Raw genomic sequence first — 18,416 nt, 5'->3', positions numbered from 1 at the left:
ATCGACCAACCTGTTGCCTAAGTCTGACATTGTGGTCTGAGAGGGAGAGAGAGAGAGAGAGAGACAGAGAGAGCAGGCTTCATGACTAAGGTAGACTAAAACTCAAGTCTCCTGGTTTCCAGCCCAGAGCCTTAACTACTGGACCAACTAGCTCTCACTAAGGTATATAATATATCTTTAGGTATACATTATTATAATAATCTTCATCATTATGCCAATAAGATCTCCTTTTTGCAGACTTATTTCTTTTTTAATAGTCTTTGTAGGACCACTTTTTCTACACTTTTTTTTTCTTAACCTTCTCCATTACCTTATGAAAGCCAATGAATTTATATCTGCAGTTGTTATAAATGCTTTAAGATTGTTTAAGGTAAACATCGACTTCTTCTACTAGTTGGGTTATCACGTATGAATGAGGAAGTCTTGAGAATATTAGAAGATAAAATCTACTAGTATGTACAGAATAGAATAGAATAGAACAGAACAGAACAGAATAGAATAGAATAGAATAGAATAGAATAGAATAGAATAGAATAGAATAGAATAGAATAGAATAGAATAGAATTCTTTATTCTATCCAAGTGTGGTTGGACACACAAGGAATTTGTCTTGGTGCAAATACTCTCAGTATACATAAAAGAAAAGATACATTCATCAAGATATGTATATAAAGTTGCTCTAAATTTAAACCAAACAAAAAATATTTTGGTCTACTGTTCTACTTTTGGTCTACTGGTCTACTGTTTATTCTGCCTAAATATTTACACGAAAGGCGCCACACTGCTTAAAAAGAATAAACATAGGTTCAAATATCCATTCTTCTTCAGACCATAGTATTAAAGCAAACTTTAAATCAGTATCTTCTGGTTAAAATATATTAAAACTGCTAATTATAAATTTTAATTAAATTAATTTATGGCAGACACAAGAATGAGAATGCTGTTATAATAACAGATCTTTTTTTGTACAATTTGGATAATGCAACATGAACTACTTATAATTGCAAAAAAATTAATAAGATAGCCTAATTAATAGGATAGCCAAGTATATCATATATATGGGGGACGGATAATATAATCAGCAAATACAAAATAAACATAATGTTACAGAGCAAAATATATTAAAACATTTGTGGAAGACAGTAGTAATGTGTTGCTAATTTCACAGGTTTTATTTTTACTTTTCATTTGCTAGTGCATATAATCAAGTGCAATTTACTATTCCAGAGCTAAGGATTTTTAAATAAAATATTGTTTTTATAATGAAAAAATAAAACTGGGTATAATCAAACCAATTCCATTCTGAATTATATTGAGAAAAGTTAGTCAAGACCATATCTGCAATAATTTTGTATCAGACAAGGAAGAACATGTAATAAATGTGTGTATATGTGTGTGCGCACGCACAGGAATTCAATATACAGACATGCCACATTCTGATATTCATGCCCAGGCTAACTTATTACAAAACATATTTCACTATAAAAGCATAACTCTCTAATTAGCCTGATAAAATTAATTGATGGGGGGGGAATCAAAAGTGATTTTGCATATCATTATACTACTATGGAAAAAGGACCTGTTTTGGGTCATTACTATGTGGAGAACAGGATGCAAAGCAAGACCTCTTCCTAAGATATAAGAGTAAATGGAAATATATAGGAGTTTCACCATTGGTATATATTAAGACCCAAGAGAAAAAAAACTGGAACAGTGAAAATATGTCTAGCGCAATCTAAGAGCTAAATTCAATCGTATTCATACTTTAGACAAATCCTTTAAAATTAATACAGCTGTGAATAAATTCTCATCAATTTCAATAGGAATATTTTTTAAATGGTCAATTTTAGATACAGCTACCACTAAACATAAAGCACAGAAACATGTGTAATGTTTGGATAGTCAATCTTTTTAATACATATAAAAGTCATCTTCAGTCTCATATGATGCATGTATATATTTGCCTGGAGAGAAATAAACAAGATTACAATTAATTTTATAGAGGTTAAAAAAAGCCATCATTCAATTCTGGGTGATACACAATAAAACCAACAGAATAGCACCCTGACTTAAGGTCTTTAAGGCTTTCCAGAATGCCTACAGAGTAGAAGCTATATTAGAGAATCTTATTTCAGAGGACAAGCATAGAGAAGGGGTGAGGTCTGTCTGCTTCTAGAACTCAAATATGACATTGTTTAACTGAAAGGACCCAGAGTGACCAGCTCTGTCAGATTGAATGAGCTAGGCTAATTCCACAGGAGATGAGCTTTCCCTCATGTAACCAGGCCCAATGCCACATAGGGTTTTATAGGTCATAACCAGCACCTTGCATTTCTCTCAGAAGCATACTGGTATCACACAGGCGTATATGTTATTGCCCACAACACTAAATTCTAAAAGTTTCTGTGTGGGCTTCAAGAACAGCCATATGTAAAGTGAATTACAACAATTGCCCAGTGAAATGACTCGGACATTAGTGGTTGTCTGAAGTACTTTCCAAGCTAGAAAAATGGACAATTGGCATATTAGATGAAACTATGCAAATCCTTCTAGCGAAAGTAACCACCTGTATAGATTGTACACCACTCTAAAACCATTTCTTTATCTGGTTACGCTTTTAATATAATAAATCAGATTAGCTAATTAAGAGGAGGGAAATTCACTGTGCAAAACTCTAAAGATATTATTACCACTAACTATAAATTAACAATGTAATTGTTTTTTTTCCAAAAAGAAAAGAAAAAACAGTATGATACTGTTGCTTGCTAATAGCATCAGCTCATTAATTACTATCCATGATTCAGCTGTAGCATTCCAAGCCTGATTAATGTCAGGTCAAGTTTAACATATGACAAGGTTTATTACTAATGTTTTGCTAACCCACAGCTTGACAGTCTTTCAACAGATGAGCGCCATCTGTTACATAAGGGAATAAAAGTCAGAGCACTGCTAACTCTAAGTTGCTCTAGGTCACTATGGTATGTTTTCAAAGCTGTCCAGGGCAATTAGGATAATAGTATTTGGTAGTAATTGCTAACTTTAAAAGCTACTCATATCATCATGTACTTTATTTCATTTGTAGTAATACTCATATAACATGGCCTTAAAACAATATTACTAATCATCCATATCTTATAACTGCCAGGCAATTACAATGTGCTACACTTTACAATTAGCAATTAATCCTAAATTCAAGACACAGAACTGGAAACAGAGCAGTAATGCCTATGGCTCATTAAATTTGAACCCAAGGTAAAACACTCTATGCCCAATTTATCACCACCAATGAATACTCCAGCATCTGTGTTTACATCTCAAAAACCTACTATATAGTTAGTCTCCACTTAACAAACCTAATTAGGATTGGAATCTCCATTGCTAAACTATGCTGTTGTTAAGCAAAATATTACAGAACCATACTGCTTAGCGACAGCAGTTCCAGTAGTCTCAGTTGCAGCCATTAAGTGAGGCCCCCATGTTTCTTGTCCCCTATTGTGCTAATCCCTGCTTCAACTCCCCCCACCAGCCTCTCATCTCTGCCCTTTTGTCCTCCCTGCACTCTGCCACCTACCCTAACTGTCCTCACCATGCATGGAGGATCTTTGCAGTGTGCCTCTCCAAAGTAACCAGGGAGTAGTCACATAAGGGCGTCCTGCAAGGCAACAGCTGCCACAGACGAATGTGTCTCATCCATAGCAGGAAGAAAAAAACAGAGCTCTGGCAGAGGGGAAGGAGTAGGCAGCAGAGTACAAAGTGGACAAAAGGCAAAAGATGAGAGGTGATGGATGGATGGATGGATGGATGGATGGATGGACGAAGCTGAAGCTCATGCTGCAGTCATAAATGCAATCAGACTGCCAAGTGTCCAGATTTTGATCATGTGACCATGGGGGAACACTGCAACAGTCACAACTTTGAGGATTGGCCATAACTATCATTTGTTCAGTATTATTGTAACTTTGAATGGTCACTGAATGAATAGTTTGTTAAGTAAGAATTACCTGTTAATAGAATTGTCGATTTAACATTATAGAGGCTTTTTTTTTCCAAATAATGATTTTTTTTCTGTAATATTTTCAAAACCCTTGTGTGACTATTTAAAAACTAGCCCAATACCCATGCTTCGCTATGAAACTATATGGTCGGGCTCAATTTTGGGGGAGGAAAATAAGGGAAAAATTCTGCCTCTGTCTACTGGCATCCATTGGTATTCATCTGGCTAACATCCTGTCAGTGTGTGAGAGAGTTGAGGAAAGTGAAACAGTATTTGCTATGTAAGCAAGAAGGAGACAGCAAGAAGCCTGGGTGTGGCTTAGCTCAACTGTTCTGTACTAAAGCTGCTTGGTGCTGTGAAACTGAAACTGAAACTCCTCTTCTCTGCTTGTGTTTTGCATTTGGAACAAATTTCTTTTCAGGTGGGGAGGGGGAGTAGAACTCCTTAGCATCAGAGCGTGTTAATGATAATATAAGAAATACTAATGCTCTGATGGTCATTTTGAAACATCCTTTCTTAGTGAGCACCTAGAAGCCAAGAGGAACATATGTGCCAAATTTCAAGTTTGTAGGCTTTACAGTTCTGGAGATTTTGTGATGATGCGTGAGTGGTAGTTCGCTTTTATATATAAAATCCCAATAATTTCAATGGACCTTAGTTCCTGTCACTAAATACAGAATGCAATCTAAAGTAACAAAAAGCCCTGGATTCTTTGTAACACAGTTTAAATTACACAGCTTCAGCCTCAATCTTGACAATAAGGATTGCATTCACAAGTCATATTTGAACCCAGACAAAAACTACAAACTAGCTTCATCATATTTAATGCATTCAAAATAATAACCTAGAAGCTGTACTAAAAATATTTTAATGCTTAATTCAACAATATGTACACGTTAGTGCCTTAGTATGTACAGGTACCCCAGTATATTTAGGAGAAAGGTATAGCATATAATTGAACTACTCTTTGAAAGGTGCATGTTTTCATTCTTGTTGAATGTGTTGCTGCTATTCTTTAAAGCCCACAAGATAAACAGCAAGCTCCCCTTTCCCGCTGCTGACTAGTGCAGCCATATAGGCAGAGTTATTCAGGGTGCATTCAAAAGGGAAAGAGAGCCAGGCATGACTGCCAAAGGGAAACACAGCCTAATCCAAGCCATAGTGAGCGCTGGAAAAAAGAAGTGAGATTTTCAAACCATTTAGTAAACTAGATGGGCTTTGCTCTGACTCATCTTCTTTTGTTATTAGAGCATATGAAAAGTAGCTTTTTATTTAGCCCTTTTTTCTCAATAGTTCAAGCAACTAATTACTGCACCACATATTCCTTTCTTCTGTTATATGTAGACTAATTACCCTTTCAGGGGATAATTATTTCCCTCCCTCATCCCCAAATTACATTTTCTACCTTCCAAAGAGACAGAACAAGCAATGCTAAACATTTTCCACTTTTCTCATTTCATGAATGAGAAAAAATGAGAGTGAGATATCATATCCTGAAATTTTTAAGATAAAAGCCATTTAATATGCTAATCTGCGCAATAGCATCAACCAGTACAGGTTGAGAGCACATTGTAAAATAGTATCTGAGCCATGAAAATAACATTTTGTCTCCTTTAGAAATGTGCCCTACATGAATATGACTTGCTCTTCATATATGTTATAAGTAATAAGCCCTAAAATGTAACAAATAAGCCCTTAAAGGCTGAGGAGATATGCATGGCGTTCAGTGACTTTAAAGCAGGCTAAAACAATGAAGCCAACTTGCAAATCGTCATCTACAAAGCTGAGGCTCAAGCGTCCTCTTACACTGACACTCCCTTTCCCTTCCAAGACAGATTTCATTACCATGTTGCACTTAAATGGCACAAAACGTTAATAACAAATTTGATTGTCAGTCAAGCTTTGTCAGTACTGCCATAAATGGTGAATTAACGTAACAGTGGAAAGGAGGAAAAATGGAAGCAAAATAGACTTGGAAAAATGAAGGTATGCAATACAGGGTTTTGCCATAATTTGTGCCAATTCTTCTAGTAGTTGATCATTAAATACTTAAAGAAACATTTTTTGCAAGGGGCTCTTCATGGGTTTGATCTGCAAATTAAACTAGTTCAGTCACTCATTCAAAACATAAGCCAAATGCTTATTTGAATATTGTAAACAAATCAAAAAGCTACTCATAGGTTGATTGTTACACTGGCTTAATATTTTAAATATCCCAGTTGATATTGAGATCACTATTGACTCACTGACGAAGTAATACTGCCCTGCTGCCTAAACTGAATTACTTGGATACCATAAACAGATTTAAAAGTTTTTTTTTCTTGAAATGGTTACCTCAAAAATGAAAGAAACGGGCTGTGATGGTGTCTGTTTGGCTTCAGATACTCATCAGTAAAACCATATAAGTAACTCTCAGTGCTTATTTTCAGCCCAAAGAACTGACAGATATAGCAACCTTATCTGCAGTATTCCCAAAAAGCAAATCCCAGCAGTCAGTAAATTGTGACTGTGTAGTTTATTGTTCAACTCACAAATGGAGGAGTGGTATGCACAGCTGTTAAGAAAGGAAATGAAGGAACAGTGTGAGAGAGAGACAGGAGCAGCTGCAGGACAACTAGGGAAGCAGCAGCAGTGGGGGCAGATCCCAGTAATACCCCCCCCCCAAAAAAAACCCACCTATGTGCAGTTCATCTGCTTGGAAACCTCTCAGTTCTAGTATATTTTATTTTGATTTGGAACTGGAAGGATCACTCTTGATGAGTGTTAATCATGATTCAATCAGGATCGTGTTTCATAGCATGACTTGAAATTAAGAAACAAGCTCTTACACTGCACAGAAAAAAACCAAAAGAATGAAATAACAAGGCAAAGAAGAGAACAGTGATCACATTTATAAAAGCAACCCCAAAAAAGAATATTAGTAGGCATTTTTCCCCAAGAAAATGGAGATAGTAGAAATGACAATGCAAAACAGAAAAGGCATAGGGAGGAGAGACAAACAGTGAGAAGATAGAAGACAAACAGGGGGGAAATGAGAATGAACAGATGGAGCTGGGAAAAGGCAGAGAAAAGAATGCTATGTCAATTCAGGGCTGATAAATACAGGGCTGATATAGGTGATTCAGACTTACTGATGGACTAGAAAATAAAAACAAAACTGAAAATAAAACAAAGGAAGGAATGGGGGGGGGGTTTGTTATGATTTTGGCAAAGTAATAGCTCCAGATAGTGTCAACAGTTCCTTTCTCTAGCTCTAGAAGTCAATGAGTTCAATACACACATATTTCTCTTTGTCTCTTCTAATGTATTTTTTTGTTCTCTGCAATGCCTAGCACATTTTCCTTTTTTGCAATGGCAAAAATCCATCCTCTACCAATTATTATTAATTTCAAATCTGAAATATTATTATTTCAAAACTCTCCCTACTCTGCTAAGAGGATGGAAAACAGTGCAATATTAAATGTGATCAGTTTCTAGAGATGAGCAGAACTTTAGAAAATATTAACTGTGGGAACAGAAGGCCGATCCAATTTGCTTGAAAAGCAAGCCACTGCTGCTTCCTCGAGTCCTATGTCCCTTACCCTATTTCTTATGTTAGCCTTATAAGCTAACCAAATATATTCTTCCTAGATGGATTCATAAATGTGCAGCAAGATAGAAATCTGCAGTTGCAAATAATAAATAATAAGAAAGTGACTAATGCTAGCTAAAGAATAATTTTATAATGGCAATCTTTAAATCTGAGCACAAAATTCAACTTTCTCACTAAATTATGTGGCTCAGGATCAGGCACTATTTCCATGAGAAAGACAGAAAGATCAACTGTACAATGCACTTTGATTAAACAGACTCTACCAAAGGATTCAGTATTAAAATCCCACTGATCAGTGTTGTTTACTCTGAAGTTGTTATGTTTCTGAAGTTCAAAAGATAACACAAGCTTATTTAGCTGAACAATACATCTGCATCAGCAAAATTCAGAGTTCGCAGAAATCTGAGCAAAAAAAAGGAGGAAGACCCTTCAGAACTCTCCGATAAAAACTGCATAAAGGATAGAATTCTGGATAATATATGTCTGACTAAATAAAATGTAACAAAAGCACTTTGAATGATGTAACTATTTGCCATTCAATATACTTAATAAATTTAGTGCAGGCACAACTTGAATGTATTTAGTGTTAGAAATCATTAGCTATTAAGAGTTTCTCATATATTAATTAGGTTTAACATATACTATTAAAGGACAAGACTACATTTTTCCAGAAACATCTGGAAATCTAATGACCACTTAAAATGTATTGTCAAATAGACTATAAAGGATACTCTGGCATAGGCACATAGCTGTTATTAACACAGAAGGAGAAAAAATGAAAAATGAAATACTTGTTACAGATCACAAAACATTCAAATTTTGTGTATTAAGACTTTGTGATTCCATTAACTGAAAGGTTTACTGCTTGTCTAATGAGTTTAGTTTCAGGCTGAAAAGCCTTCTTATTTATTCAAGCATTTTACCAGTTGAAATGATCGAGCAGAGCTGTGCGCCCGTGTTGATGAGTTTTCTAGACTGACATTTAGTGAATGATATAATAAGAAGTTATGTTTATACATGAACTTACAAGTATCGAGAGAACAGTAATTCATTTTTTAAGTATATAATAGTGAAAACAAAAAAATAAGAACAAATGCAAATCAATACATACTACTCTGGATTTTTTTAAATAAACAAAGATCAAAAAGCAAGTGAAGCAGTACATTGATATGGCATGCCTCTTGATTAACAGGGTCATTAGGTCAACAGAGACCATACCTTTAATACATAAGAGGCCTGTGTTCAATCTTTCCAGGACTGATTCTTGCCCTATGATCAAGTTTTACTAAGGAGACTTATTCATGTTATTTATGAAATAACACTTATTTTTTTATTTCCAAATTAGACAAGAATTTTGCAAAGCTGCTGACAGTTAAGTACTCACTAAAGGACATTTTAGCTGTCCTCCTTCATGCTCTGCTATGTGTGACTTTATTCTTGGCCCCTTGCTTTTTCCTTGAAAATTTGAGCAAAGAAACATTTTCTCAGAAAATAACTCGCAATGTTATTCATTAAGAGATCAAATCTTGACTTGGTTGCATGCTTGATTTTGTCCTGCACTTTTCTGAGAAAACATAATTAGAAGCTGGAATCTATTGGAAAGCTATTTCTATAGACGTGTACACACACACACACACACACACACACACACAGAATAGCATATATTTACATTTAGGGAAGTCTTGTAAGGCTTGAAGCATTATGTGTTAAGAAAATTACCATTCAGCAGATATCAAGAATATTTTTACCTTTTTTGCAATGTGGATGTCAAAAAATGGCTTGTTACGAACACTAAAAGGTTCTTGTGCTTTGTCAATTTGACCGTTTTTCATTTTTTCATGCCGTGGTAGTATAATCTCTTTTTCTATACATGACAGACGAATATTAAAGTCACATTCTCCAACTGGTTGTGCCTGCCAAATTAAAATATCAGAAGTCCATGAATACACAATTTATAAAAATTAGATAATATGAAAGAAAATTTTCACTTAGATGTGTTTAACTCAACAACGATTTTCTAACATTGTCATAATTTTGCTCTAGCAATAAGATTAGAAAGAAAAATGACTGGAAGAGAAATGGGACATCTTTTCTTTCGGAGTTCAAATAATTCTGAAAACAGTTTTATATTTACTGATCTAAAAGGACACTTCAAACTATGGACAAATCTATCATTTTATTAACAGGCTGCTTTCTTTTTTTGTGCCTAGTACATATTCCTAAGTCTGCATAGCAGGTTTTCAATTATCTTACATTTTCCTTCATATTTCTCTGTACTCCATTTTCATTACTCAACTTCTCTTTTTAGTCTTTCTTAAGTATGTACATTTGGTCCATGTTAACCCTTCTCTTGCTCTGGAGCTTCTGGAGCAGGAGTGTCAAACTGGATTTCTTCAAGGGTCGGATCAGCATTATAGTTTTCCTCTGCGGGCCAGGCCAGGACGGGGAAGGGGGAGAGGAGAGGATGGACATCTCCTACAGCATCCTGTTTTGGCTGGAAGAGTGGTGCAGGAGGCTGTCCAGGCCAAAAACGGGCCACACGGGAGCTGCACACAGCCCCCCCATGCCCCGTTTTCACTAGCAGAGGCACTGCGGGCTGGTCCTTTGCTATTTTCAGGCCAGCCCTGCGGGCCTTGAGTTTGACACCCTTGCTCTAGAGCCTCTATCAATAGTATTCCATATTCCCTCCACTTTCCTTATGTAAGCTTATTCTCCCATTGATTTCTCCACTTCATTTCTTTCCCATCACCCATCTATAATATTCCTTTTACTGCATGAATACCTACAATTAAAAAGGTGTTCACTCTCCCAGTAAGGTGGTAACGTGCTGGTGGATAATGCATTACAGTCTGTTTATTACAGTGGATCAAAGAAAGCTAATGTCAGCTGAATCAGAGTTGTATTGGAGACTAACAATATAAGCATTCCCTATTCCTCCCTTCATTTACACAAAACTGCATTTATTAATCGCAACAAACCTTAAATGAGGCCAATAAAAGTAAGAATTCAGAGGGCAGCAAAATATATAAAGAGAAAGGGCTGTAATTATCCTTATGGTTTGCAGGGATAGTCTACTACAAGCATGGAGTACAACATTTAACCTTGCCCAGAAATTCCAACAAAAAATAGCAAATGTAACAGTCACTCTGACCAGATAATTTGACAATGCATACCTTTTCCTTCAAAAAATAGATAATTTTCCCCTAAAGTAGGTTATAATTTCCTTATTACTTAAATCTTTTTTAAAACCACTCATTAGAAGTGCCAGTCCCACTGTCCTCCTACATTTCCCTAAATTGCTTCCTTGCAAACTTTCTTTCAAGTAGGAATGGAAGACACCCATTCCTACATAAAACAACACTAAAATATATGTCTCAGTATAGACGTTTCTTTATTAAGACTGGTATGTAAACTTCAAGTTTAAACTATTATCTTAAATACAAATATATTTCTTATGCCGATGACATATTAATGATATTAAAATGTATTTAATATCAGATTTCACTTTCATTTCTTAATGCTCAATAATGAAGTTGGATTTCTACAAATAGCACAGCTAACTAAATTGAGAGCTACAAATATTATAAAGTAATGTATATAACAGTGGTAGTTAACATTTTTCGGCTCCTGTGCCAATAATTGCGCGCATGCAAGTGTGCCAGCACCCAGAAGGCAATGTATACTGGGCCCCCCAACTGAACATGCGTGCGATTCACCCCCATGCGCATCTCTGTGCATGCGCATCTGCACATACATGTCTCTGCACATGAGCATGTGATTCCCCCTTGCGCACCACGAGTCTTTGCACATGCGCAAGTGATTCCCCCTCGCACACTGCACGTCTGCTCATGTGCGCACAATTTCCCTCTTGCATACGATCCTTGTGCGCAGTACATCCCTGTGCATGCGTGCACATCTCTCAAGCACCCCCCCTCTGCCCCTGCACATGCGCGCCAGTTACCCGACAATCAACTGTTGGGCAGCGGCATGCACACGCATGCACAGTAGGGCTCTTCCGGGTGACCTCTTGCATGCCGAGGGAAATGTCTCTGGCATAGGTTGGCATAGGTTTGCCAATAGGGGTGTATAAGAAGGGGTTTGTGTATATGTGTGTGTCTCTGTGTATGTGTGTGTGTGTGTGTGTGCATGTATGTGCATGTGTGTGTGTGTGCCTGTGTGTGGCTGTCTCTCTCTCTCTCCCCCTCGCTCCGTTTCCATGTTCACTCAAATATAGAAGCTGGCTATACACACACACACATCCATATAGCAGAAAGTTAACTAATCTGATCCAGATAGACTACACTTGAGAATATTTAAATAACTCAAAAGTAAAAATGGCTAGTCTAATCAAAATATTTAACTTTTACCAAAAAACTGGAAGCAGAAATTTTGATACTAGAGTTTTAAATAAGTCTAGGGGGATTCATGGAATGGTGAAAATGTATGCATTTCTGCATGTATTTATTAAGCCTTTACATGCACAACTCTTGTTCAAGAGTAATCACTATGGATTTTGCAAAGGTAAACCTCAACAATTTTTCTGGGTAATTTCAGAGTATAAAGAAAAACATGGATAGAAATGATTCAAAAGAAACGGCATAATCTGAGGAGCAGCCTCACCCCAATGGGAATGGCTTATTCCATTCACTCCAGTGGAAGAGATCCAGGGGTGGGATTCAAAAAGCCCGGCTCTGGAGGCCCTCCAGAAGCCAGAAACAGGTCTATGTCCGTATTTCCATAATTTCCGCCTTCCCAAAGCCTCCACGCAGACACTGCCCTTACCTGTATCGCTGCGTGGAGACTCCTGGGAGGGATGGGTGGGGCCAGCCAGACGGTTCAACTACCAGTTTGGCAAACCATACGTAAATTTAACATCTGATTCGCCCAAACCAGCCCAAACCAGCTGAATCCCACCCCTGAAGAGGCCTACTTTGGATCCTTCTTTCAATGAATTTCAGTTGGTGGAGTCCGAGAAAAGAACCTTTCCTTCTGTGGCCTCACCCTTTGGAATATTCTCTCTCCAGAGGTGAGGTCGGCCCACACACTCCTGGCTTTCTGAAAGAGCCTTAAAACCTGGTTCTGCCAATAGTGGTGTTCTATGCTGGAGATGGCAGGTGGACTAGAGAGAAGATTCCCCAGCCCCAAGTCACCAGTCTTTTGGTTTTTAGTCTTTAGATAATCTTATTAATTTTAATTGTGTTGTATTTTATTTTTATCATCCTATAAGCCATCTAGAGTTGCTGCAACAGGGAAATGGGCAACATATAAATTTAATTAACAATGGAGCTTCTCACATCATTCTGATAGAATCTTTTACTGAAAATTTGAACAAACAATTCATGATAAAGTAAGCCACCTATTTGCAGTTTAGAGCCACATTTAGTGTTTCCTTGGTTTACCAGTAGGATAATGATACAGAGTAAACAAGTCACAGAATTTATGTGGGACCAGCCATTATTTTTTGGGCTTTGTTGGAAAGGGGTTTCTTCTTTTGAAATCGACTTAAAGTTTCATATATTTCCTGACAATTTTCAACTACCTCATGTCTGACTGTCACATATGTCCCAGAGGTCACTGGTTGTTCATTATGTGGACCAGCCACTTTATGATCAAACTGATTAAGGAACAAAAAGTAATTCCTTGACCCAAATCTCATACACTCATAGTACATTATATTGATATATAGGGGAAAGTCAATATCTCTCATATAGCCACTAAAAAAAGAGAAAATCTTGTGCCAATGCTCCATGTATAAGTTATCTGTATATCAAAATAAAATAAAAAAATTCAGATCACACTCAATTCTATATCATTATTTATAAACTATCATGATAAGTTTTGTCTAAGAGAACAAAGTAATAGTAACCTATTTCGTAATAATGAACAATATGTGTGAAGAGACTATCCATTATTCTCAAGCTATCTATTCAACATGCTAGTACACTGTCATGGTCATTTACATCATGGCATAAATAACATCAATCATGCCAGATGTTGTAAGATTACAGAAAAATTAATTCATCTCATCCACCTCATGTAAATGGAAATTTGATACGCTGCATCTCAAGTGTGCTGGGGGGAGTCAATTAAACTGAGGTTTTAGAGTGTATCATTTTTGCAGCATATTAGATTTTAGCTTAAATTTAAATGTGAGGCGCAAAAATTTTAAACACTTCTCCATTAAAGTATTTGCTCAATTTCACAGTTCATTTGAAATAATTAGTAATACTTTACTAGCAACAAAATAATACTGAAGCATAAGAAATAAAATAAAGTTCTATTAGTGGGAAAGTCTCAGTAGTTATAAGACCACAAACTGGACACTGTATGGGGTAGACCAAATATGTGTACAGACCAGACAGGAGCAATGTAAGCTGGCAGACAGGCAACTCAATTATGCCACCATCAGGCAAAGTTGCAATTGTGTTTGAGAAAGAGCTGCCAGAACCATTGGTCAATCATCAGCACAGAAAACTTATCAATTTAGGAAAGAATGATATCTACTATATTTCCCCAGAACAAAGGCAAACCCAATTTTATGAGCTCTACCCTTCCCTCAGAACATGTGGCCAGGAAACATAGTATAACAAAAGTCCTGTGAAAACCTAGCTTTCTACTAGATTGCCAACTTTAACTAAAATCAGCCCTTCCTCTCCCCAATGAACACATGTACATGACATATTTTTGTGTACATGTGTGTTTCTGTTAGTATAGTCTACATCTTCAAAAAGCTCCATGGTTGGGATAAAAATAAGCTGAATTAATTACTATTAATTTAAATTATGTGCCTCTGAAATATGATTAATACCTGTAAAATAAAATAAAAATTAATAAATTGGGCCCCCTCTAAATAAACCATAATTCTCTATTACAACATAGAAACATTCAAATACATACATGGACACATTCCCCACCTTCTTCTTTCAAGCATGAAATAGGAAAAATACTGAAAGAAGATGGACAACAGGAACGATAGCTGAAAGGGGTAGAAACATAAAGGAACAAAACTGGATGGAAGTAGGTAAAGGGGAAAGGTAACTGGAGTAAGGATGAAAGGAAAATGAGAGATGTCCTATTTAAATGTTAGAGACATAGCTAAAAGTCACTAGGCAAATCTCCCTTCCCAAATAAACTCATTCTCAAAAGCATTCACACCTTTTTGTATAGACTGCAATTATCTGCAACTCCTACCTATTTTTTTTCCTACATCTTTTGCTATTCTTAATAGCCTCCCGGACTGATCTGGGAAAAGAAAGCCTAGTCTTAATAGGGTAATGTTTCCAGGAAAGCTTTTCATATATGTATTCCAAATTTTTAATACCTGACCATTTTTAAGTTGGTATTTTTAACATTCAAATGGCAAACGTGGACTGAAAGCAGGGAGGGAAAGAAAGGAGAAAACAACACAAGATACTAAAGAAACCACAAGGTGGCTCTGATCTGCTACAAATAAAAAGCCATTGGCCCAAAATATTACAGAATTCAGAAAAATAAATCAAAATTTTATAGATTCCAAGAACATTCTTTTAAAAACATTCTGAATATTCATGATAATTGTTTGCTATACGAATGATTGCCAAAAATAAAACACTCTGTACTATAATGTGTACAGAAAAATAAAGAGATAAAGAGTTAAAGAGTGAATACAACGCAGAAAACCCAGATCAGAAATCCTGAACACACACACACACACACACACACACACACACACACACACACACACACACAAAATCAGAGGAAGGAGTAGTTAATATCACTGTATTTGACAAGGAACTATCTCATTTCAGGTGATGTAAATTGTGAGTCTCAAGTCTGCAGCCTAACAACACTTAAACCAATATCCTAGAGCTGACTTTAAGGGCCTTGCTTGTAATATATAATGGAGTGATGATATATCTGTCTTAAGTGACTTGGATATACAACTGTACATAAAATCCTTAGTACTTTTAAATGTTATAGCAATTGTGTAAAGATTGCTTGTGTAGTATTCCAGTCTATTTCAAAGTATGACTTTTGAAGAATAACCAAATCCTAATTCTTTTCCTCACAAGCCTTTACTTAACTGTGTCTTCATGAACAAATTTGGGTTTCAAATTTTTGAAGCTTTTTTAAAAGCTGAAGCAAGCAATTGAATTCTCTGACACCTATTGTAGAAATTATATGAATAGGGGGTAAATTAATTCATCACATACTGACTAAATTATCTGCTCAGAGTTTGATTGTAAGGCCAGAATGGCCCATATTAATTTGTCTGACCTCCTGTAAAGAAAATTACATATATTCCCATTATTTAATATCGAAGAATCCAATCTTAGACAACGCCTAAGAAAAAATAACTGTCCTCGTTTTGAACAGTACATTTTATTTCTCCTCTCAGAATATTAAGGAACTTGCACCAATTACAGTGATCATTTAGAAATGTTGGTTTAGTTAATGCTGTTTCATTTTTCTCTAGGCTTATGGTATGTCTGCTTTGCCTCTCAACCTTATAAAAGGCACAAGAAAGGCTAGTTATGAACGCTTGGAAAACACTGAAGATATTGAAGATGTTGAGCAAAATATTCAAAGAATTAAATCAAAGGTTTGGTGCTACTTTTAAACATTAAACAGGACTTTAGTTCCATGCTTTTTCTAAGATTATTTAACTTTCATTCATTATTAGTTTAAAATTTGGGCACCTGAAAAAATGCAATGTATGTTAAAGTAGGATTTTATTTCTTTATACAGTATGCATTCATATAGGATTTCATTTGCATTCATTCACATTTTTAGTAGCTCAATAAAGTATATAATTTCCTGACAACTTCAGGAAATTAAAGTTAAAAGTAGGACTTCCAGTTTGAGCTTCTTCGGTGACGGAGTGAAATTCACGATCATGCGCAGTTTCGATCCGTGCTCGCCACTGGAGCACCCTGAGCCGGCTGGTCATTACTCCCTTTCCCAAAGGCAGTTGCAACGGTGGTCAGAAATGGCCACCTCGCTGGGACTTCTGGTTTAAAGGGCTTCGGAGACAGATAGAAATCCACCATCATGTGCGTTTTCTGTCTGGGCTCGCCGCTGGAGCACCCCGAGCCGGCTGGTTTTGGGGCTAAGCCACCCCATAGAGGTGGTGAAGGGGGGGGAGACCACCAGCAGGGTTGAAGAGAGCCGCATCTCTCCTCCTCAGCTGGCCATTACTCCCTTTCCCGAACGCGGTTGCAGCGGTGGTCAGAAATGGCCACCACAAAGAAGAACTCGGCTGGAAAAGAATGTGCAGGAGGAAGATAAGAAGTGAAAGTTTTGGCTGACCGGGTTAAATTGTAAAAGCAACAACTAAGGTACCCTGGAATTTAAACTTACAAAAAATAACATCGCTCCCAAAGAAGAGTCGGAAGCAGCGAAGGAAAGTGAAAAGGGAAAGGTTTGGGTTTTTTTTTCTTCTCTCTCCTTCCCTATACTGACAACTAAGAGACTTAAATAAGAAATTGGAAAAATCCGCTTTGACATCAATAGGCAATTAAGCTGAAAATAAAATGCCAAAGGGATAATAAAGATTTCTGGACATTAAAAATTTCCTTTTTCATAAGCAGGAAGGGAGAGAAAAAGAATAAGGTCAGGATCTGGAAGAGGGAGGAGACTGCCTGGAATTAAAAAGAATCTACAGTAAAACTTCTAAAAGATACATTTTAACTGAAACTTTGCAACTAAATAGTAACCCCAGGAAGAGAAAGTGAAAAAGAAAAGAGCAAAAAAGAAACAGCTTGCATGTATTTGGATTATTTGGTGATCTTTGGATTCTTGGTTATTATATTTGAATGACTAAAATTAATTGGGTGGTTGTTTAAAAATTTATACAATGGCACCACTTCTGGATGAATTGGAAATGGAACTTAAAAAGTACAAAGAAGATGCACAAGAAGGGAAGGGTTCTTTTGGCTTTGTCTTTCAATTCTTAAAAATGGAGATTTGGAACTATGAGAAACAACAAGAAACGTCTGCAAAACAAGAAGACCGGGACAAAGAAGAAGCCATCTTTAATGAACAAGTAATTCTATGTGGGGAAGAAAAAGGAAAGGGGGAAAGAGAAAGGAGAATTTAAGACTTAAAAAAACAACCAAAGAAAAGAAAAATAATTCGAAAAATAAGTATAATACTGGAAAGCAACAGAAAAGGGGATACAGAAGAGAGAAATAGAGGTAGAGAGACAAGGGGGTAAAAAGGGGAGAGAGAAGAAGAGAGGGAAGAAAGAAAGAAAAAGTAGTTACAAAGGACCGGAGCAAGATATAGAGAAACAGGGCCTATTTAGAGATAATGGGTGAAAATCTAACTGAAAAGGGGATTCTGTAAAGGTACATAAGATTGTATTGTTATATTTGTAATAGATATAACTTTAGAAAATTGGAAACAACATATGATTAAAATGAGAGATAAAATAGTTAGTGTAATTTACTGAAATGTTTGTGAATAAAATAAGTGAAATAAAATAAATGAGAAAATTGAATTAGGAAGGAACAGGAACATTTTAATTAGTTAATGTTCTATAAAATATAAGCGAAGGGGGGGAAATTAACTATGGAAAGCTTATAATTGTTCCAATAGTAGTATGATATTTAATTGAAAAGTAATGTTAAAGATGTTAAGACTTTAATGAATATTAATATTAATGATAGAATTGAATTGGAATGGAATGTTGTTTTAATTATATACATTTATTTATTTATTTTTTAAGAATACAGTGTGTATTTTAAGAATGTACCAAGCAGAATCCGAATGGAAGTTATGTATTATATTGAATGTTACAACTTTAGGGAAAAGATATAAAGGCATCATACTCCAATCAGTAACTACAGGA

At 36.1% G+C, this 18,416-nt stretch overlaps 1 protein-coding gene across 1 annotated transcript in view; it reads right to left on the bottom strand.

The window, feature by feature from the left end:
- RNGTT (RNA guanylyltransferase and 5'-phosphatase) overlaps positions 1 to 18,416 on the bottom strand; it is a 118,738-nt gene that overhangs the window by 51,825 nt on the left and 48,497 nt on the right. The window contains exon 11 of the mRNA XM_026726748.2: positions 9,334 to 9,498. Within this exon, the coding sequence (XP_026582533.1) occupies positions 9,334 to 9,498 (165 nt within the window). The remainder of the gene's footprint in view (positions 1 to 9,333; positions 9,499 to 18,416) is intronic.

This window comes from Pseudonaja textilis, chromosome 1 (assembly GCF_049901715.1).
Source record: "Pseudonaja textilis isolate UNSWEBS1 chromosome 1, rPseTex1.2, whole genome shotgun sequence".
Lineage (NCBI taxonomy): Eukaryota > Metazoa > Chordata > Lepidosauria > Squamata > Elapidae > Pseudonaja > Pseudonaja textilis.
The sequence above is the reverse complement of the archived record's forward strand: the minus strand, read 5'-3'. Positions and strand labels throughout refer to the sequence as shown.